We start from the raw sequence: 23,446 nt of genomic DNA, 5'->3' as shown, positions 1-23,446 counted from the left end.
AGCCTGTTTCCGATTCTGTGTCTCCCTCTCTCTCTGCCCCTCCCCCGTTCATGCTCTGTCTCTCTCTCTGTCCCAAAAATAAATAAAAAACGTTGAAAAAAAATTAAAAAAAAAAAAAAAAAGAAAATCCCGATACCTTATATGAAGTATACCAAACCCAAAAGGAAGTTTGGTCAAAATACTGTATTTCAAAAGAGGATTTTTTAGACATTGAGAAAGAGGACTCCCATGAGGGTCAGAGAAGATGTGTCAGTTTGCATTCTAGACTTTAGAATATTAGGATTCTGGAGTTTCTGATATTCCAGTAACCCCTGAGGAAATAAACTAAGATAGGCCTTGGTTTATGTCGCCTGAGTTACTGTGCTGTGAGTAATGGCAGCCGTTCTCTGCTGAGTGCATTATGCCAGGCACCATACACAGTGCTTTACATTCACAGACTCCTAGTGCCTTGTAAGGAATGCATTGTCCCTTTTTACAAACAAGAAAACAGAGACTTAAAGAGAGTAAGTGACTTGCCTGGGATCTCACCCTCAGCCTTCAAGCCCAGGTCTTTCTGACTCTAAGGTAGTCTTTTTATGGTCTGTTGTTTCCAATATAGAAAACCAGTTTGCTGTGGTGGGAGAATTTTTATTTTCTTCGTCCTTTTCATCTAAGGATCTGTAAAGTGAACAAAAGTATCTAAATCTCAGTCTTTTGACCTAATCACATAATACAGCCCAGAATGTTGAAAGATCTCTCAAATTAAGGTTTATAAATAATTTAGATTTAACTTTGATAAAAAGAAGTAGAAAAAATAATGTTGGGAGTTCTAATGTCATTCCAGTTTTCAAAAGGGGGAAAATATGATGATTCTTGAGTAGTCCTAATGGTGATGTGACATTCCTGAACAAGGCTTTTAAAGACAAGGACACAGCAGTCACTGGAAAGCTGCATGGGTTCACTAACAAGCCAGATTTGCTTCTTGGACAGGCTCACTAGACTGTTAGATCCATGAAATTCAAAAGGCAAAGCAACTGACTTTGAGCATGGTGTGTTGCAAGGTCATTTCTCAATATTTTATAGAGCAAGATCAACAGAATTTAGGTTCTAGAATACATTGCTGGATCAATATCTGGTTGAACAGCTCTACCCAATAGGTGATTGATGTCTAGCTGAAGATATATTCTGATGATATTTGAGATGGCTCAGTCTTCTACCTTGCAGTAATTTTTATCAGATGTCTATATCAAAGTCCTCATAACCAAAATTTTCATAAGAGGAAGAGAATGCATATCTAATAAACCCATAGCCAGAATAAGAATATAAAAATCACTTTCACAGATTTTAGTAGGTAGAAATGCAAAGGACTGCTCTCAGACTTAAAAACTGAAAAACACAAGTAAAATATAAGAGTTTAAATTTCTTCGATTTTACTATAAGACATTGTTACCTTTAGACATAAGAAATATAGCGTGTGAACCAAAGTAAATTAGTGAACTCCCTTCCTTTTTCCTTACCAGTGATTTTGTGGAATAAAGAAGCTTTTACCAATATGCCTACAATGCTCATTCTGAATGATGCACCTCAATGATAAATTGCACCTCTATAGAGTCAAATCATATCAGGTGCATGTTGCAGATTATGAAATACTGTTAAACGAGCCCACTAAAGAGTCTTATGATGCTTTTGCCTACCTCTGGCCCACTAATTCTCATAAGTTGTTTTCATCCTTTACAAGAAATTTTTTGAAAAATTTTTAACCATAAGTAGTTGGCTAGCTTTCATTGTTAGATCCTTATAACTTTTTAGCAAGAGCAGGGGCAATTAAATGAAAATCTATGTGTATTTGTCTTTTCTGGAATTGTTTCCTCCCACTAAAGTGTAGATTCCATGAGTTTGAGGACCTTGTCAGTCTTCATTACCTTGCCCCTAGGGCTTATGACAGTGCCTGGCACATAGTAGTTGCTTGATAAATATTTGTTAAAAGAAACAATGTCTTGGATGATTTTAACTAAGCTCATCTGCAAGACATTGACTCCATATAATATAGTTTGCTGTTAGCCCCTATGATTATCAGTGAATGGTTGGACCTTATGTAAAAGGGAACAACTACTGAGTAGGCCAATGAACATGAAGGGAAGCTAACCAAAGATTAAAGAGGATCTTACCCCTATTGTTGGTTAGCTGTGTGCAATTTTCTAGTAACAGCATGTAGGACACGTCTATTTAGTAGTCAAGTCTTGTAAAATAATACAAGTATTGGTGATAATTACTAATTATATGCCACAACGGTATGACCATTAATAAAGGGACTTGGTGCATTATCATGGAGGTGATAATAGGAGTCAGGACAGTGCAGAGCCATGGGCCAGGAATCGGAGTACTCCAGTCAAATTCTGATTCAACCACTTATTTGTTGTCTGACCTTAAAAATGTCACAATAACCACTCTACATCTCAGTGTCTCCATTTGTAAAATAGACATAAGACTAGTAATTATTTCACAGGGCTGGTGTGAGTATTAAAGGATGTAGTTCAGGTAAAGAGACTAGCACAGGATCTGGCACACTGTGGATAATAAAAGCAGGCTCCTTTATGCAGATAAAATTTCTTCCCAGGAAGATGTCCATCCTAGGCCCCAGGCAGGAATTTGGGAACAAGCACTTGGAACCCAGGTCCCCCCAACTTCAAATTCTATTTGCATTCTAGCTGTGCTACTTTAACATGGTGGGAGAAGAACGCTAGAATAATGTTCAACCACCAGCCAGAGTACAGAGTCTGAATGGCCTTTCAGGAAGAAAAAGCAGGCAGATGAATAAGATAAAGGAGAACACAACAGAACAGAAAAATAAAATGTCCTGGCCCTGCGGCATCTGCACAAATAGAGAATACCAGCTAAGTACCGTATCTGTTGTTGAGCAGAGGGTGCGTAACTTAATTTTAGAAATATTTTATAATTGTTAAGAGTCAAAATTATTTTTGTTTACATATATTTTGACATTGTTAAAAGAGAGGAACTTTTTCTCTTGTATATAAATTGCTCTGGGCAAACATAAGATGGAGTAAAATTTAAATATTTGGCACATTTTATCATGATGGCATTTTTCTCAATTGTGTGCTATCATTTATGTATGAACCTTCTTTATTCTATTTCCACAGAATGCTGAAGTTTCTGTTTTTGAAGTAAATATACGCTTCGTTGGTGGACTACTCTCAGCCTACTATCTGTCTGGAGAAGAGGTAAGATGAAACAATAAAATTACATTCTTTGGAGTAAAATGTGCTTTCTATGGTACCTATTTTCATATTTTGATGGGCCTCAAGCATACAATGAATTGTCATATAATATATACTAATGAGACCGGCACACTGGGAAATTTGGGCACAAGTTGTAAGGAGATGTTAAGCAATGCCTTTAAAAAAGCCTGCCTCCATTCCATTAGGTGTGGTGTGGTTTACAACCATAAATCACATATGCCTGTTGACCAATTAAAGAGGCTTAGTGCAATGGCAGGCCTGTGAATGATTGTTTTTTCCTTAAAAATTATTTTAATGTTAGCATAATGTTAGCTTAATAAAAACCTTTTTTAAGGTAGAGACATTTTGACAGGTAAGATATAAAAATTACAGTGTTTAAGAAATTGAGAGGGTGAGTGAGATACTCAGCCTCGCAGTGAGAAGCCCTGTAGGCCAGTGTGTCCCTGTGTAAAGTGCTTTGGAGCTCTTCCTAGAGCAAAACTCAATTAATTATCTGCTCCGAGGAAAGCAGGAATTTTTCGTTTAGCTGCCTTTTATTGACAGATTAAGAAAGGATTTTTGTATCATGCTTGTATAGAGTATGAATGCTATTTTCTTGAAAGGTTTTGGACAACTTTATGAATATCTTAAGTTTCCACTAAGTTGTTGGAACGGACTTCGTCTTTAATGTTGACAGTATTAAAAGCTGACGTCAAGGCAAAACAGTCAGATATTTCAATTTCATGTCAGTCAGATTTGTGTGAGCCTCAGCATTCTGGCTAGAGTGGATCTTACCTAGTGTAGTATTTCATGTATTTCTATGCTCCTTCGAACAGATTTAAGCAGAGCAATAAATGTTTAATGAGAAAAGCTGCTTTACTTTGTTCCCGTCTCTCGGGTACTTTCCTAGCCATAACAAAGCAGCCTGCGCAATCTTAACATTCTCTCCGTCTTTAGATTTTATTCTACCGTAGATATTTTTAAAGTATATAAATGGCTTCTATATTCCCCTATATCTGTCCTGTTGAAGTGTTAAATTCTTTTCTTCGTTATAGATTCTGTCGCCTTCTCAGCCAGGGTAAAGAGACTTTCTGGCACATCATGCCTCTTCTTCCTTTTTTCCAGTCCCACATAACTTCATGTGTTCAATTTAGTTTAAGATGTTCTAAGCATTAAGCCAGAGAATCCATATTTTTAAAAAGACATACTGAAAATTAATGTTATTTTAGTTAGCAAGTATCTGCTTTTAGAATATTTGTCTTTGAGTGTCCAGTGCCTGGTATTCTCATTGTTTTTGACATAACATACTTACATTGAACTTGGTTTTAACTTTGTTCATCATTTATGTGGAGGTGAGACAATTTGGAGGAAGAACGGCATGCTAGCATATATCTGGACTCAAATAGGATAATTGAGCATATAAAGAGAAACAAGTAACATTTCTTTTAAATTTGCATCATATTGGGGCGCCTGGGTGGCTCAGTCGGTTGAGCGCCGACTTCGGCTCAGGTCACGATCTCGCGGTCCATGAGTTCGAGCCCCGCATCGGGCCCCTGTGCTGACAGCTCAGAGCCCGGAGCCTGTTTCAGATTCTGTGTCTCCCTCTCTCTGACCCTCCCCCATTCATGCTCTGTCTCTCTCTGTCTCAAAAATAAATAAACATTAAAAAAAAAATTGCATATTTAATTGGGATATTTTTTTCACCTGTAACAGTGACTTAAGTTTATGTACATATATATTTCATATGCGTGTGTGCTTATTATAGACGTATATTTATGTACTTTATATAATACCCACAGATATTTTTCCTATAGATAAAATCATTTGCCTCAGATCTTGTAAAGGTATTTTTGTATTCCATACTTAGATAACTTTAGTAAACTAAAGACTGACAAAGAACACCTCCACTGAAAATAATTCTTTTAGTGTATTTGTTTTATGCTTATCCCCATGCAAAACATTGTTTTCATTACATCTAGATTGTCTACATTTTAATTTTATAAAAATTACTTAAGGTATTTTCTTTCCTACATACATTTCTGTTTCTATAGAATATACTTTTAGTACATAAGGATTCATCTTCTCAGCATAGTTTTTGCATAACCAGTCTCTAAATGTTGGATAGTTGGGTTTTTTCTAGTATTCCTGTATTTTGGATAATGTAGCTAATAAATATTTATTCTCTAAAGTGGGATTTCTTGGTGAGAAGTGATAAATACTAGACTTTTGTAACACCATCTCCTCTTTTTTCCTCTCAGTTACCTCATCACTGACAATTTCATTTGACCAATGCACTCAGGGGAGTTGTCCATCAGGAATGTGGTCAAGAAAAATTATTTTACCCCAAACACTCAGGGAATAGGCTATCAGGAATGTGGTCAAGAAAAATTACTTTACTTCAAATCTGTGCTTAAGCTATTTGTCTCCATATCAAAACAAAAAAAAAATAATAATTGAGCATTCATTAATAGAAAGAACATCAATATGGCCAAATTATGAATTAGTTAGTTTCAGATTGTTGATAATGTTCTATACTGTATTTTTTATGTAAACTAAGGTATTTACTTATCTTGTCTAGGAAAATTCATCTTCCTAAATCATCTCATAGAGGGGCTCTAAGTCACAATAATTTAACATTCCCATTTCATTGCTGAGGCTCAGCAGTATTTTGAGAACATCTTATAAATCACCATCAGAAGTATATAGCTCCACATTGATATAAACACAAGATTCTTAAACTTATATTGCAAAAACAGAAGAGGAAGTACCAATTGTTTGTGTTACATGCTTCAGGAAAATTACAATTAGAAACACTAAATAGTAATCAAGAATGCCAATGGAATTCTAAACCCTACCAAAATTACAATGGGAATATGACATACCTGTTGATAAATAGTTTGATTATAGGGACATATTCAAAACTTTTAAAACACCCCAGCTCATTTAAAATATTTTGTAGTGCCATTAAAAACAGTCAAGCCATGGGGCGCCTGGGTGGCTCAGTCGGTTAAGTGACTGACTTCAGCTCAGCTTGTGATCTCATGGTTCGTGGGTTCCAGGCCATGTTGGGCTCTGTGCTGACAGCTCAGAGCCTGGAGCCTGCTTCAGATTCTGTGTCTCCCTCTCTCTCTGCCCCTCACCCACTTGCTCTCTCTCTCTCTGTCTCTGTCTCTCTCTTTCTCAAAAATAAATAAATATTGAAAAACTTAAAAAAAAAAAAAAAACAGTCAAGCCACAAGATTTTCAGTCTATATATGAAATGCAAATAATCACAAGAATTACAAACAGGCTAAAGATAAGATGAATAGTAAATAGGAATGAGTAGTATTAAATATAAATAACATAGTATTGCTCCATTATAAGCTCAAGGGAAACTAAAATCCTCATTGGAGATAGTAAATAGCAGTATCTAGAATATCATTACCCAAAATGTGTTCTACAGAGCACTAGTTTCTTTTTTAGACATGTCAGGATAAGTTTGTATCTGTATACATACTAAAAATAAGTTCAGAAAAAGCTACATCTTATATTCTGTCTTAGAAATTCACAATGTACAGAAAAAGAAACTAATTGAATTTTATTTATCCCTGTGTTTTCCATACTTAACTATAACCTCTCTCCTTTTTTCCTAGTGTAACATTTGCTGAGTTACAAATAATGTTTCCCAGAACAAATTTTAGGAAACCTCACTGTAGAGTAAGAGTAACCTAAGCAAAAATGATATTGAAAGTTGGAAAATGCAAAAAAAAGATATTACAAGAGAAGATGATACATGTGGGAAGTAGCATGCATAAATATATCACATATTATTTGTTTTACAGGAGCAACCAATGGCTTTCTTGAGCAGAAAGAGAATTTAACAGGATATAGTAATGCCACAGACTCATAGTGAGGGCTGAAAACAAGTTGGAAGTAAGTCTCAAGTTGCCACAGAGAATCTCTGTGGCTGGATAATCACTCTGGGACATCTTACAATTAATAAACATGCCCTATTTTTTCTACCTTTGTTAAGACACAAAGGCCCAGGAGAATGACATCAGTTGGCATGTGGCCCCTTAGGGATCTTGGGGAATGAAAGAGAGGATATGACAGAAAAAAATCTTCCATAGGGTTTGAATTCAGTATCCCTTGAAGACTGAGTAAAGATCATTCCTGAAGAGGAAACTGAGGCCCTATTCAAAGAGTGGAAAGAGTAGATATTTTGAAGCACCCCCCCCCCCGCAAAAAAAAAAAAAAAAAAAGACACAACGTCACTATGATGAGTAAAGGTGTCACAGGAAATAGACAAACCACATAGAAACTGATAAATTTAATGATACGCTTGAAAAAACTTTTCCTGATTTGCCAAACTACTTTATTCTGTAAATTAAGAGAGAACATTTAGAACTACCAAGATCAGAGGAAACATTTGACTAGTATGTTTTATGTATGTGAACTAGAAAAACAAAAAAACAACTCCTGGGTGCTAAAACCACTGAAGAACTAGCTGTCAATGAATAAAGGTCACAAAGACATCTGATCTAACACAGGGGAAACACACATGATGGATCCTTATATTAAATCAGTTTACTCCGCCAAGATACCCTTCATTTTACAGGTGGCAAAAATATTGTTACCCAAATTCACCAAAAGAAATCAACTGCTCCATACACCACTGCAGAAGATTGCTGAAGGACTTCCTGAAAAGAGAAGTAGCTAATGCCACTAAGTTTAGGAATGTCAAGGGGAAAAACATATAGGAAACTGATAGGATTATGGAGTGGAGAAGAGAGAAATAAGATTGAGAATATGAGTTTAGTGGTAGAAAGATTCACTCTTTTCTCATAATAGGATTCAGACATTTGGGGTCCTAGGGTTCTAGCCATTAATTTTGTAGAGTTTGATTAGTGACTAATAATTATAAAAATGTTTAGAAATCCCTTGGAAACTCAGGATGCATTGATGGGGTTCCCTTTCAAACTCAATATCTGCCACCATCTACGAGAATAAAGTCGTCTTCCAGACCATCCACCCGTCTCCTGCCTTATTCTGCAAAGAAATTAAAGTGACTTACAGTAAATGTGCATAATCCACACAGAGCTGTTGAAAACAGAGAATGAAGTCAGAATATTTTTTTAATTAATGTTTTTATTTCCATTCCAGTTAGTTAACATACAATGTTATATCAGTTTCAGGTGTACAATGTAGTAATTCAACACTTCCATACATCACCCAGTGCTCATCATGATAAGTGCTGTTCTTAATTCCTATCATCTATTTCACCCATCCCCCACCTCTGCTAACTATCACATTGTTCTCTATAATTAAGAGTTCTTTTTTGTATCTCTCTCTCTTACCGCTTTTTTATAAACACTAAAAATTGGATAATGTAAAATAACCCACATGTCACCTTATACATACTAAATTTTCCATAAAATGTAGAACTATCTGGTATAAACAGGAAAAAAAATCCAGCAGAAATGCATTAATACCCATCTCCCCAAGTCCTGCCTAAATTGTAAAAATTGGGTTTAGATTTATATCCTCCTCTCTGGATAGTAATTTAATTATGGTCTCTAATAAAGTTGATTTGAATCCAGAAAGCAAAAATATCAATAGAGGGCATAATTGCAAAAACACACACACAAAAAGGATTGAAAAAAAGTCATAAAACTATAAGATCAAAATATATTAAGCCTATGCAATTAATAAATAACAGATGTGAGCAGTACAGTTTAAAAGGAGGCTTGAAATAATGGCATAATGAAATAGAAAAATTAAGTAATTGAATTCTTGAAGAATATTTATTATATGTTACAGACCATAAAATTTTTTTAGTAAGATATATGTGTAATGCCACAGTCAAACTGTAACACTGGGGGGCACCTGGGTGACTCAGTTGGTTAAGTGTCCAACTTCAGCTCAGGTCATGCTCTCATGATTTGAGAGTTCAAGTCCCACGTGGGTCTCCCTGCTGACAGCACAGAGCCTGCTTTGGATCCTCTGCCTTCCTCTCTATCCTTCCCCTGCTTGTTCTCTTTCTCTCTCAAAATCAATAAAACTTTTAAAAAATATATAAGATTGAGCATAAATGATACACATATTTAAAATGGTGAAACCGCTTGAAAATGTTTAAATCTCTTAAATAACTGGATCAGGGAATGAATCTATAATATTAAAATAGACTACTCAACAAACAACTAAAGTATAAGCATCCCTTTAAATTCGGTGGAAAGTAACCAAGGTTGTTCTTAGAAAAACACCTCATTTTAAATGTCTATAGTATGAAAAAAATACTACATGGTTAACTAAGTCTATATTAATTAGCAGAAAAGAAAGGGAAATAGCAAAAGTAAGAATATTAAATACGTTGTAAGATGAGAAAAGGGTTGGATTTCCAAAACTCCTTTTCATCAATATTCTGAGAAAAAGTTTTGGGGGAAGAACTTGGTAACAGAAAGACCCATGTTGGAGGAGGAGGAGTTAGGGAGGCTAACAGGGAAGTGTTGGATTGTTAGATGAGTTAGGGTGCCAGCAGGAGAGCTCTCGTGGGTGTGTGTTTGGGCAGAGCTGCACCCTGAAGTGGTGTGGGATTGGACGGCGATGCAGATAAAGCGGGGAGTCACAACATGAGAGAAGTCGTGTTATCTCTTCAGTGATGCTGGTCGCATTCCTGCCAGGCACTGCACACTGTTCCTTGCCTTGAGACATACCTGAGAATGAAAGCACCTCAAATCCCTGCCCTGTGGATTTTATCTTCTGGCGAGGAAATGTAGCTCTTTTAAACCAAAACAGTGACACTTGAACAGACCTGTAAGAAGAAAGGTTTGTGTTTTTGGTTTGTTTTGTTTTTGCAATGATAGGATAACGAGGCAGAAAACGGACTTAAGGATATCCACATGACCCGACGTAGTTCCAGCTTCTTAGCCTTTCCCTCAGGCTTGCACTTTCACACCATATAAGGATGTAACCATGCCACACAGCCCTTCCGGCAAACCTCCACTGGTCCATGTGACTTTGTAAGTTGAGTCTTTTTGATTCCGCCTGCAGAGCCTTTAATAATCTGGCCTCAGCTTATCTTTTCTAGTTCTGTTCATTGTGCCCCTCACACACCTTCCTCTATAACTACAATGTGCTTTTTTTTCCTTCCTAAAATACTCCAAGCACATCTGTGCACTTTTTATATCCACACTTGCTATCCCCAGAATGGCTCTCCCACCTCCCCCAACCTAGATATGGCCCTTCAGTGAGGCCCTCCCTGACCCGACTGCTGGTACCACTTCTACTCCTACAAGGAGGAGTCCAAGACTCCCTTCCTGCATCCTCTGCACATGCTGTTACCACTTGTTGTTCCTGGTCCTCTTACTCCTCCATCGTCCCTTTCCCCAGTAGAATCTGTGTAACTCAAAAATAAGGATTAAGTTTCTGCTGTTTTTATATCCCTTTGCTGAACACTGTGTGTCTAGCACTAGAAAATATTTAGTAAATGTTTCTGACTAAACCTTTATCAGGCCTTCTGTGACTTTTATTTTTTTAAAACCCCGACAGAAAATTCTTCTAATTTTAAAGCAAAATCTGTGCATTGATAATGTAAATAAGCAAATGGCCTGCAAGATTGAGACGGTGTGTTGAGACAGAAAGAATATATAACAAGGTAGCTGAAAATATGCACAATCTCTGATCCCCTGTGTAAGCCCCCACAGCTGTACCCCACTCCCCACCTCAACCTCTCCCACTGATCCTGGCAGAACAGCTTGCTTTTTTTTTTTCAAGTCTGTTCTGTAATTGCTGGTTCTGTGAAGGAGAAAGTTTTGAAAACCAGTGAGCTAGAGACTACATCGAAATTTAATTAATTACTAAGTATCGTTGGTCATTTATGGTGGACCTTTAAAACAGAGTAGACATTAGAACATTTTGTGAAATTGTAAACATAAAGAAGAAATTATAAAAAGGAAAGGAATTGTGCAATGTATATTTGCTTTAGTTTGAGGAAATGATCCAGCTAAAACTTTCTTAGCCATTTAATGGTACACTTATGCTACTTTTCTGAAAAAGAACAATTTTAATCATGTTTACTAAAGGCTATTGATTGTTTCCTTATGTTATTTTGTACTGATGTATTTAACTTTATGCTTCTTAGTTTAGGTTGATATTTGCGTATACTTTAGGCATTAAATTTACTGTTTAGCATTTATTATTGAATTTTTTACAAAAGAAAGGAATATGATATAGTGAACAGCAGTTTTCACTGTTGTCAGCAGTTAAAAAGGTTCAATGTGACATTAGAGTATAGTAATTTCGCTTATTTGTTAATTAGATTTCCATGGTTAATGAGTTATAATCATCTCTCATTGAATATTTTATTATGATTGGAACTTTAATATGTACTTTAAAAGAGCTAGGAGTGGGGCGCCTGGATGGCTCAGTTAAGCGTCCGACTTCGGCTCAGGTCATGATCTCACAGTCTGTGAGTTAGAGCCCCGCGTCAGGCTCTATGCTGTCAGTTCAGAGCCTGGAGCCTGCTTGGGATTCGTATCTCCCTCTCTCTCTGCCTCTCCCCCATTCACGCTCTGTCTCTCTCTGTCTTGCAAAAAATGAATAAACGTTAAAAAAAATTATAAAACAGCTAGGAGTATATGAAATTGATTATAAATAATATACATTTTAGTTAAATGAAGTGACTACATTTTTTTGTCCTAGAGTGAATTGCTGAAATCATATCTACTCCTTAACTCAGGTTTGCTATATGTGTTTATCTCTGTATAAAAATCTATCCTAGGGGCGCCTGGGTGGCTCAGTCGGTTGAGCGTCCGACTTCAGCTCAGGTCACGATCTTGCGGTCCGTGAGTTCGAGCCCCGCGTCGGGCTCTGGGCTGATGGCTCAGAGCCTGGAGCCTGCTTCCGATTCTGTGTCTCCCTCTCTCTCTGCCCCTCCCCCCGTTCATGTTCTGTCTCTCTTTGTCTCAAAAATAAATAAGTGTTAAAAAGAAATTAAAAAAAAAAAATCTATCCTATGTTTATAGTGGTTTGCAAAAGCACAGAAATTTTATCAGTAAGGACTTTCTCTCTACAATTCCTGAAAGTAGTTCTACAGTTTGCTAATAATTCCAGCTCTAAAACTTATTCATACTAATGTATAAGTGGCAGAAGCTGGTCTGATTTCTCTGATTGTAAACCAAACAAGAAAGGTTGGCACCCAAAGAAAAGGGAAAGTCAGAAAATTAACTTGTTTCTTTTTTGTGTTTTAAGTAAACTCTACCCCCAAGGAGGGGCTCAAACTCACGACCTCAAGATCGAGGTGCACTCCCTACCATCTGAGCCAGTCAGGCACCCCTAACTTATTTCTTAATGAAATATCTGTATCCCTTTTAGTTTAGGTCAGTACTTTGCACACAGTAAGAAAACTACAAATTCACATCAGTGAGTGTAGACCCAGGCTCTGATGTAGTGACAGCCTCAAAATCTCTGATTTAAGACAGTATGCTCTGTATGTTCCACATGTTCTTCCCATGCTATATGCTGTGCCCATGACTCTGTGTCTCATCATCCACCCACCCAGGGCCCAGACTGATGGAGCAGCTGCCATCTAATCATTTCCATTTGCCAAGATGGGAGTCAGGAAGTTGTGTCTCATCATCCACCCTCCAGAGCCCAGACTGATGGAGCAACTGCCATCTAATCATTTCCATTTGCCAAGATAGGAGTCAGGAAGTTGGAGGGTGAAGTTGGCAAAAGAGAATCTAGAAAACACACACTGGCTTGTAATGCATCTATTGGAAAGACACCTGTTATTTCAGCCCACATCTCATTGGCCAGAGCAAGTCACATGGCCACTGTAACTTAAAAGGTTGGGGGAAGGGATGCATAGTATCACTGTATCCCCAGGAGGAAAATTTAGTGAACAGTGTTAATGACTGCCACAGTGGCCACTGACTTGAGTGAAAATGTATAGCCTTCCTGACCACCAGGAGTAGCAGAAGACAGGGATTTGTGAGAAGAGAGGAACTTTTCCAAGGATCCCCAAACCATAATCCATCTGTACTGCTAGGAAGAAACTTCCTCCCTGTGGCATCAAGGTAGTAAGTGGAGGGTTGTGCCTTGGGATAGGAATTCTCATCTTCAGGAACTTTTCAAGTAAAAGGCTACCTGTTAGCATTAGTCTACAAAGATCTGCTTCTCCAAGAAGTATCTTCTATTGTAGACCTCTCGCCTAACTTTCCAGATTTTAAAAATAAAGTTGACAAACACATAAAGTACTCTATCAAAAAGGAATGTCTGTTACCACTATTGTCGTTGTCTGATGTGAGAGTGAATCATTGCTTTTTGGCAGCACCCTATTGTGTTGACCAGACGTTGAGGACCTGGTGCTCTTCCTTCAACTGCTTTCTCTTTGACTTAAGTGTTTCCAGGCCAGTCGTTTCTGGTTTTACAAAAGTCTAATAAAAGAGATGAGGTAATATATTGATATTTATGTTGAATCATTTCATAATTCACAATGTCTGTTAAAACCAGTATTCCAAGTCATTTTTACTGTATGAATCACATCAACTTGGATTTCTAGTACCAGGGTGTGTGTGTGTGTGTGTGTGTGTGTGTGCGCACGCGCACGCGCGTATGTGTGTGTTTAAACAAAAGTTGTATTTTTCCAGGATATCCTTTGTATTCTTTCTCTTTGAAATTGTGGTGTCCTTTAGAAGGGTACCAAGAGGTAGCTGTAGCAAGGAATTTAAAATTTAATAGGGCTAGTAGAAAATTCCTCAGAATTGTAGTAATTTGCCATCTGGTAAGTTCACTTATTTACTGAATCAGCAGATGCATATGGAATACCTGCTTTGAGGCACTGCACTTGGTGCTGCAGAAACAACAAACAAGGGAAAGACAGTCTCTGTTGACAAATATTAATCATTTAGATTTCACAACAACCCTATAAAATAAGAATAGGTATTGTTTTTATCCTCATTTTATGAAGGAAGAAACAGAGCATAGGTTGTTAAGTAACTTGCTCAAAAGCATGCAAAGTGGCAGAGCTGGGCTTCAAACTCAGACATTCTGGCTACAAGATACCAAGTAACAGCAAGACATTAGGGATCTCAAACATACAAGATAGATGTAGTAGGCTATAGCCTGAACAGATGAGTCATCAACAGCTAAATGACCATAGAAGGAATAGAAGGGGAAGGGGTTGCCCATAGCATATAATAGGTTGAGAAAAGGAGGCCTTCACATTTAAGCATTAGTGAGAAGAAGGACTAGAGAAGGAGACTGAGATGTGGTGGGCCCAGAAGTAGGAGGAAAACCAGTAGAATGTGATTAGCCAAGATAAAATAGTATTTTGAAAAAATAAGTATTCAGCTGTGTTAAAGGCTGCTGCTAGGGCAAATTGTTACAAGGACTGAAAAGTATCTTTGTTACATAGCAATACAGAGGTCATAGGTGACTTTACTGAGAGTATTTTGATAGAGTAATAGCGTAGAATCGAAATTATCTTTCATTTAAGAGGAGACAGTCTTTAAGAAGGTGGAGGAAGATAGGATTCAGAGGACAGATGACCTTAGGAAGGGGTCCTTCCTCCATTGCAGACTGAGAGTAGAGGAGAAAACATATCAGTGACTCTGTAGATTTGATGGGCCATCTGATGGCCCCTGTTAACTATACGAAGAAGTAGAAGACAAGGACATCTGCCTAGACTTGAAGAGAGAACATATGTTGAGTGTATATAATATAGAATTGTCATTCTAGAGACAGTTGACTAGAAACATGGTAGAGTGTCTAGGTTGCTGACCATGAATTCACGATGGCATCAGTCTTCCTAGGTTCCCAGGTATATATTGCTCAGTAGCTCATATACAAGGAGGAGAAGGTAGGTGGTTGGTTTTAGTTGGGTTTTACCAGGCAGAAGTGACAGAGAAAAAGAAATGCATGGGTTCTGTGCTATTGGCAAAAATATTATTGAAATTACAGACTACACTGTCCAAAACGAGTATAAGACAGTATGAAAAAAAGCAGGTGAGTGATAGTTAGAAAATGGACTGGTTGAATTGCCCAAAGTTTAGTTAAAGTAGAACAGGAGTAGCAGTAATTTACAGGTGACTGAAAGGTCTGAAAGTAAAGGCTATATAGTGGGATGGGTGAATAAGGGATTTTAAAAATGAAGGGGTTTTGAGTGATGTCATGATCTAGGATAATATCACAAGACTAAGTGGTTAAGGTGGGATTTGCCAGAGTCTATCTGCATGCCTGACTATGCAATACATTTTGACTGAAAAAGTATAATGTAAAAATCGGTCTTTAAATAAAAACTGCCAAGCATCAGTGAATTTATTTTTAAATTTGATAAAGTGTAAACACTGTTTATAAGATATTCATAAATGTGTGTGAAAATATGCACTGAACAAAGATCACTGTTTAAACAACGAGGGAAGTATTCACACAGTCTGAAATTTAAATATAAGATTGTTGGACAAATATTCATGACTCTAGAGCCTTAAGAAGTTAGTACAGATGATTAGAGTTGACAGTAGATATGTAAACAACACATATTAGCTAATTACTTGGGTTTAATGCATCTGTATACCTATGCAGAGCTGTTTCTTTTAAGCTACAACTAGATGAAATTTTACCTGCGATAAATACAGTAAATTTGATTGTGTGATGTGAATTTGTTTTGGGTTTTCTTTAAAAATTACATCTTACCTAGTATATGAAACTATTTTATTTACAAAAATTTGCTTTGGCAAAAATTTTATGGTTTGGGATTTAGGTATTATCCTAGTCCGTTTGGGCTGCTGCAACAGAATACCATAGACACATAGCTTACAAACAACAAACATTTATTTCTCCAAGTTCTGGAGACTCAGAAGTCCAAGGTCAAGGTCCTGGAAGATTTACTGTCTGGTGAGAACCAATTTTCAGGTTCACGGGTAGCTATCTTTTCCATGTGTCCTCACATGGCAAAAGGGATGAAGGAGCTTTTGGGGGTCTCTTAGAAGGTCACTAATTCCATTCATGGGGACTCTATCCTCAAGACCTAATCACCTTCCAAGTCCCTACTTCTAAACACCATCACATTGGGTATTAGGACTTCACAAATGAATTTGGGGAGGACACAAACTTTCAGTTTGTAGCAGGTGCCTTTTCAATAACTCCTCTGAAGATTTCATTTATAAAGCTTTCTTGTGTTACCTTTTTATGATATAGGTTTATAGATTATGTATTTTTTTAAGTTTTTTCTTTAAGACATTTTTGAAAATAGTTCATTGGCAAGTCTTAGGGTTAGCCATTGTAGTAACTGAATCCATTTCTACTACATTACAAATTGTTTCTAAGAGAGATCTGCTATATCTGAATATGCTACCATTAATTGTATGCTCGGAAGCAGACAGTTCATCTTATAACTTAACTGAAAATTCTTTTACAATGATGATAAAATAAATGTAAGTCTTGAGGGTAATGCTTGTTTTTAACTTAATAATTGATCTTTATTTTAATTTGAGTTTTCCAATTCCTCTAAAGTAGTACAAATAGCGATTGATTCCAGGGTCCTGCAAAATGAGGAAGTCAAAGAGTTTTAATGGTATAGGCATAGAATACAAGAATTTTTTTCATAGCACATTATTCTAAGCACTTTTGTTCTATTTTATTCTTGCCATTAGGTAGAAGTTTAGAGTTAGACCAGATAAGCAGAAGAGATTGTCACATTTAAGTTCCATGTGGTTGATGCATTTACTTGTTTAATCTTGTTTTAATAGATTATTTTAAGTTCTTGATATAATAATAGACACTGTTTTTCTAATTTATAAATCACTGTTAACTTTTGTGTTTCAATTCATATGGCTAACATAGTATATAATTATTAAATAGGGGCTTCTTACTTTAGTCTTCTCTCACAGACTTCCTCTGGTCAGGTAGAAAGTACACTTACTACTGAATTTAGACTTAACCACTAATTTTGGAAAACGACTATAGCATTTATGTTGAGCTTCCGCTGTCCAATCTTTATGACTATCTAATGCTTTATGACTGGGGTTAGAATAATACTAACTCATTTAACTCTGAAGATTTAGTTGTAGAGGACCTTAAAGCTCTATCATCTTGTCAGGCATGCAACTGTCAACACGTTTAACCACTTATGATTCACACCTTTATTCAGCAAATATTATGGGCCATCTGTGATTACTTTGGGCATCTATTATGTGCCAGTCTATGTTCTTATCTTTGGAAGATTCAGCAAGGAGCAAATTTGACAAACTCCCAGTTTCAGGAAATGTACATGCAATGAAATAGTATGATAAATAAGTTCACAGGATAATTTCAGACAGCAATAAGTGCTGTGAAGAAAATACAAGACAATCGTGTGATAAAATGTGATAAGAGGAGTAGGAAGATGAGGTCTACTTTAGGTCGAATTGGAGCCAGGACCAAAATGACACCACTGAGGATTTGGAGAAAAGAATATTCTAGAGGAACTTGGGAGTTGAGTTTATGACAGATTTTTCTCTTAACTTTAGAACGAAGATGAAGAGGAGGAGGATGGTGGTGGTGATGATAATGGTGGTATTAAGATGATTTTTTGAGGGTTTCTTGGGTGTCATAGTCAACACTGGAGAAATTCCGTAATCTCCATGTTGCAGATACACTGAAGCCTGTGTACCTGATTCCTGATTCACACAGGAGGTGTTAGGGCTGCCCACACAGTATTCCCAAAGCCAGAGCTACGAGGGTTAGTACCACAATCTTTTTTCTTATTTGCTTGCTCATCTTTCCAACTTCTCAACTTCATATAATGAGCTAGCAGCAATCTTCCATAACCTGTGAAATCTTACACTTCCTGAGCAGCAAAAAATAATTGAGGTATGAAAACTAAATTGTGTGATTCATGCATAACACTTGTGACATTATAACAGATTTGTACTCAAGTTGTATTTGAAATTATTTATTCACTGCATTCATGTCATTTTCCAAAACAGAGACAAAGTTCTTGCATTTCTTTTCAGATAATTTTTCAGTTGCATTCTTATTTTCCTTCTCCATTTTTTTATTCTTCATTCCCTCACCTTCTTCATCAGTAGAATAAAATGCTTCTCATTGTCCAGTGAATACATGTAGCAAAAACCTTGCAATGTGTCTAAAACATCTATGTGATTTTAGCATCAATCTTTCTTTTTTAGCTGTATCAGATACAGTTCAAAATGTTAATAAAATCTCTGTACATTTAAGTGTGACACTGTAATGATTAAGGTATATATTCAACTTTTTTATAAGTAAGGCACATATTGAAGATGGCAGCAATTGAGAGCATGGAATGATGTAAGTGTACATAATTTAGAAAAGAATAGTATTTTCAATTTTGAATCATATTTTCTGGTAAAGAAATATGAAGGAAAAAAGTACCTTATTTCAAATGACACTAAAATATTTTGGCTTTATTAACAGACATAAATTGTGAAGGTTTACCAATACAATTGGAATGCTTTTATATAATTAGAGAATTCCAAAAAGGATTTAGAAATAGCTCATAAATCTACCATATGTCAACAGCACTTTAATAAATTCCTCCTGACTATGAATAAAAATTTGAAATCCTATTGCCTTTTTCTATTATATTCACTCAACAAAGAGAGGTTGGAAAACTCAGATTTATCATCATACGTCATAAAAGTCACTGCAAAAAATGATTAAAAATATACTTATTAAAGATTTGCAGTGAGGCAGCATTTAATAGAATGTTTTCCTTTAATTATGCTAACTGTTGTCAAAAGACAAGACTCAAAACTGGGACGCCTAATGTTTAACTAAGATTACATCCAGTGACCTGGAATTCTGCCAGGAGTTTTTTCCTAGGGGTCCATACATTGTGGAACTCCAAGGTACCACCCCAAATAATCGAGTTTGATTAGTCTGTAGATAAATGAGCAGTTCTCACGCTTCCAAGTAGTGCCAGTCTCATCTCACCAGTGCCTGTTGTTGCACTTTCCATGAGTTTTATTCAGTGCTTTTCCTCCGTGTTCAGACAGATGCAGAATAATAATTTACACATACTCAAAGTAAAATACCAACACTTCAACTCCTCTGCCCCCTCCCCTTTTTGCCATCAAACTAGCAAAGACTAAAAACTATGTTACTACCCAGTTGGGTGAGAGTAGGGCAAAAGTTCACTCAGGCATTGCTGAAGGGAATGTAATTTGATACGATTGCTCTGAAAAGCTATTAAGTATATGCATATAAGAAGATCCTTAATAAAGATATTTACTTAGCTTCTGTTATTCTACGTTGGGGAATCTATCCAAAGAAAATAATCCAAAATGTAATCATATTATGCCTAAAGCAGCTAATGGATATATTTTATGTACTCATTATTAGGAGGAGACATCTCAAATATCCAACAATAAGAGAATGATGAAACAGATCATGAAATTCCCATACAGTGGTTTACTGTGCGACCATTAAAATTTATTCTTGTTCATTTATTTAATGGCATGGATAATTATTGATATAATAAAACAAGATACAAAATTTCCTGTATAATGATTTCAGCTATGGAAAATAGAATAATTACATAAGAAACTTCTTAAATATAAATAATATTTGACTCTACCTTTTTGGGTTTTTTTTTTTTTTGGTACTTATCAAAGTTTCAGTGGTGAGCTAGTTAGTAATAATCTTATGATCAGAAAAATATTAAAGGAAAATTACAATATACTTGGGGAAAAATGATTACCAAGCTTTTGTCCCTAGACTTACTCAGGATTCAGTTCTAGCCTCTCTTCAGATTTAAAATTTTTTTGACTTTTCTTACAAGAATCCAGCCTGTAGAGTCTTGAAAGTCACCTTTTTCCCTTTCTGACATCTGTTTCATAAAGAGAATGACTTTACTCAGTGATAATTGAATTTCCCTCTTTATAGTCAATTTATAGATTTCCATTTCAGATGGTGGTTTATTTAAAACACCATCTTTTCGATGTTAATATTATCCTCAGTTCACATGGAAATAGAGGTGACACAAAGCTTAAGTAAACAGATTGGTCATAAACTCTTGCATCGTCTCAGATCAACTCCTTAGTCTTTGTATTACCAAAAGCAGTTTAAAAAGACAAGGGCTAATTATAGTAATGAGATTTTTTTTTGTTACGCACATATACAAAACAACTTAATGTAGGATACAAAATTATTGAGTATTTCATATCTAAAAACGTGAATGGGAAATCTCTGCATTTTCCATCGTCAACCACTTGAAAGGCAAAAGAGTAGAATTATTTTTGTTAAATGTATAGATTCATTAATAAAGTTTATGTTCATTGCTAACATAGAAAGAAATCTGGGAACACTGAGGCACTGGGTACAATCTGTGTCTTTGTTTTTCTCTACAAGATCTAATTGAAAGAAGGTATTAGGGAGGACATAGCAGAGAGCCTTTCTCCGGTTGTTACAGCAGTAAATATCCCTTAAGAAACTTCAAAAGCAATGCATGCTTGTTTGAGGAAGAAGAAAGCAAAAGGCTGTTCAGTAATGAGCCAGGGAAAAAAGAAAACCTTGTCTGAGAGAAAAAGGACGTGACTATAAAGAGGGAAGCATATAATCTACCAGACACTCTGAGGCTTCTCAAATCAAAATCTAGATTTACTTTATGATGCAAACCCAAGGTAACTAGAAACTGTATTTTTAAAACTTGTACTATTTTGCTTTATCTTTTTTTTAATCCAAAACAATTATGACTATATGACTGTGATACAAATTGATAGAGCTTAGTTATGAGTGTTCAGGTACTGGAAATTTCTATATTTATGAAATATAATTTTTAAAAATGTTTGAGGGCATATCTACAGATGCAATAAAAAGCCAACAATGTCTTTTTTCACTTCATTTTCTCCTCGCCTGAAAACTCTGCCTTGCCTTCCAGCTATGAGATATTTACTTGTCTGAGATCCTGTAATGGAAATAGATTTTTGTGTAGTGATCCTGAGCCTCTCATGACTTAAAATTGTATTTCTGAGGCAAATCGCCAGATTTTGAGCCTATAGAGAAACAATTTGTAAATGGGCTACTTGACATATTCATTGTATTGGAGTTGTCCACCTGATAAACTTAAGAAGTAGCTCTTAGGGAGTGGAAAGAAGATTGTTTTTAGAATCTGGGATCCTGTTTCGATGTTGACTTTACCTTGAGCAAGCCCTTTCATCACTTTCAGATTTTTTCATTGATTTAAAATAAATGTGGAATAAATGTCTTCAAAGTATCGTCTAAATCCAGTGTTCTAGAACAACGATACACTGATTTTCAAGTTTACAGAATGTTGTAAACTGGAGGAGGGGTGTGGTGGGAGAAATTTTCTTCCTATAACTCAGATCTCCCTAACTCATTTTCGGGTGTAAACACAATGACTGCTTCTGGTGTAATGTGGATTTATGCTTCTTGTGTACAATGCTTAGGCAGTGCAGATATGTAAATCCCTGGCATTGAAAAAGAAGTAGGCAAGTTGGTCATCTTTACGCCCTGGAAAAATCTTGTGTTCCATGGAAGAGAAATGTTAAGAAGCAGAGAGAAGAACTGCAAAGAAAACTAACTGCTATGGACACAGAGAGGATTAGGACCATGCGCTGATTCTTTTCTTATGGAATAAGTTACAGTCTTAACTCCTTCCTTATCCAAAACTTGAATGCAAATTTTCCATTATAAATAGATCTCCCATTTTAATGATAAACTCAGGGGAAATTCTGGCAGCTGCAGAGGATGCCGGCAAATTATTATCACCATGTAGGAAATTAGAGAATATTTTTTCCAGGAGCCCTTCCTGGTGAATCTAGCATAGAACAAGCTTGAATCAACCAAAATCATGCATAGTATGATTCCATTTTTATGAAATGTCCTAAATAAGCAAATCTGTAGAGACAGAAAGAAAGTAGATTAGAGGTTGGGGGGAAATGGGGAGTGACTGCTAATGGATTTGGTGTTTCTTTATTAGGTGTGATAAAAATGTTCTAAAATTTATTGTGGTGAATCAATTTAGTGTGGCTATACTAAAACCACTGAAACGTACACTTACGTGGGTGAATTATATGATAAAAGTGTTAAAAGGAAAAACATTGTAGTCCTGAATTTTAATTGGAAATATTAGTATTAATTTATGAGATATTTTATCTTAAAATATTAATATTCATTAATGTGAGTATATGTGTATTTGGATAACACATACACACACACACATTTTTAGGTCTGAAGAAGTCTAAAAACAATGATGACTTCAGTGGTCGCGAGCATCCCCAGCACCTTGATTCAGTTTTGAATTCCTGTTTCTTACTAATCAGGGCTTCCTGCAGAAATGGCTGAAATACAAAATGTACAAGACTAGTCTGAAACATCTCATTAAACCGGATAACAAAGACTACTAATGTAATGTAATGTCAGAAGAACTTAAGAGCCAACTTAAAAGAGGCTTCCCCTGACTGACAAATATGAGAATTTTGTTTTAGTAAAACTAAGAAATGTAACATTAAAATCCATTAGGTATGTTTAAATAGATGAGTTCATAATGATATTAAAAAACAAAAAGAACTGATCACCTGCAAAGCAGTGATGAAGCAATTTAGACCTTCAAAATCGATAGAGAAAAAGAAAGCATTTATCTTGCCCTCTCTATATGAACTGTATCACTGGTAACCAAGTAGTAGATAAGCCAAGTGTCTCTTAATAGAATTATTTCTGTTAATAAATGAATGTAAAATGATCAAAGTAGAAAATCACCCATTTTTACAAACCCTGAGGAATTAATGAATCTAGGCCATGATCATCAACAGCTGCTAATTTCTCAAAAGGAGAGCAAACCACGTATGTGCCTCCTGATAAAAGAACATATCACCTTGATTCTTGCCAAAGGGATCAAGTCTCTGAATCCAGCTTCCAATCTGTCAAAAATACAGAGGAAAAAATGTGTTGAACTACACTACACATGCATGTGCATAATGTGGCTGCTGTTGTTCAAATAATTCAAATTTGCCCTGGTAAATTATAAGGAAAAGAAAGGGGAAAAGGGAGAATTGTGGTTTAAAACAGGCATAAAAGTGGTAGTATTTTGGTTTTTGTTTTTTAATGTTTATTTTATTTTTGAGAGAGAGAGCATAAGTGGGGAAGGAGCATAGAGAGAGAGAGAGGGAGACACAGGATCTGAAGCAGGCTCCAGGCTCTGAGCTGTCAGCACAGAGCCAGACATGGGGCTTGAACCAATGAACCATGAGATCATGACCTGAGCCAGAGCCAGA

At 36.1% G+C, this 23,446-nt stretch overlaps 1 protein-coding gene across 1 annotated transcript in view; it reads left to right on the top strand.

Moving 5' to 3' along the window:
- Positions 1–23,446, top strand: part of MAN1A1 (mannosidase alpha class 1A member 1) — a 162,220-nt gene that overhangs the window by 53,467 nt on the left and 85,307 nt on the right. The window contains exon 4 of the mRNA XM_007078774.2: positions 3,138–3,218. Coding sequence (XP_007078836.2) covers positions 3,138–3,218 — 81 coding nt within the window. The remainder of the gene's footprint in view (positions 1–3,137; positions 3,219–23,446) is intronic.

This window comes from Panthera tigris, chromosome B2, assembly GCF_018350195.1.
Source record: "Panthera tigris isolate Pti1 chromosome B2, P.tigris_Pti1_mat1.1, whole genome shotgun sequence".
In the NCBI taxonomy this organism is placed as follows: domain Eukaryota; kingdom Metazoa; phylum Chordata; class Mammalia; order Carnivora; family Felidae; genus Panthera; species Panthera tigris.
Note: the sequence above shows the minus strand (reverse complement) of the source record. Positions and strands in the feature narration are given on the sequence as shown.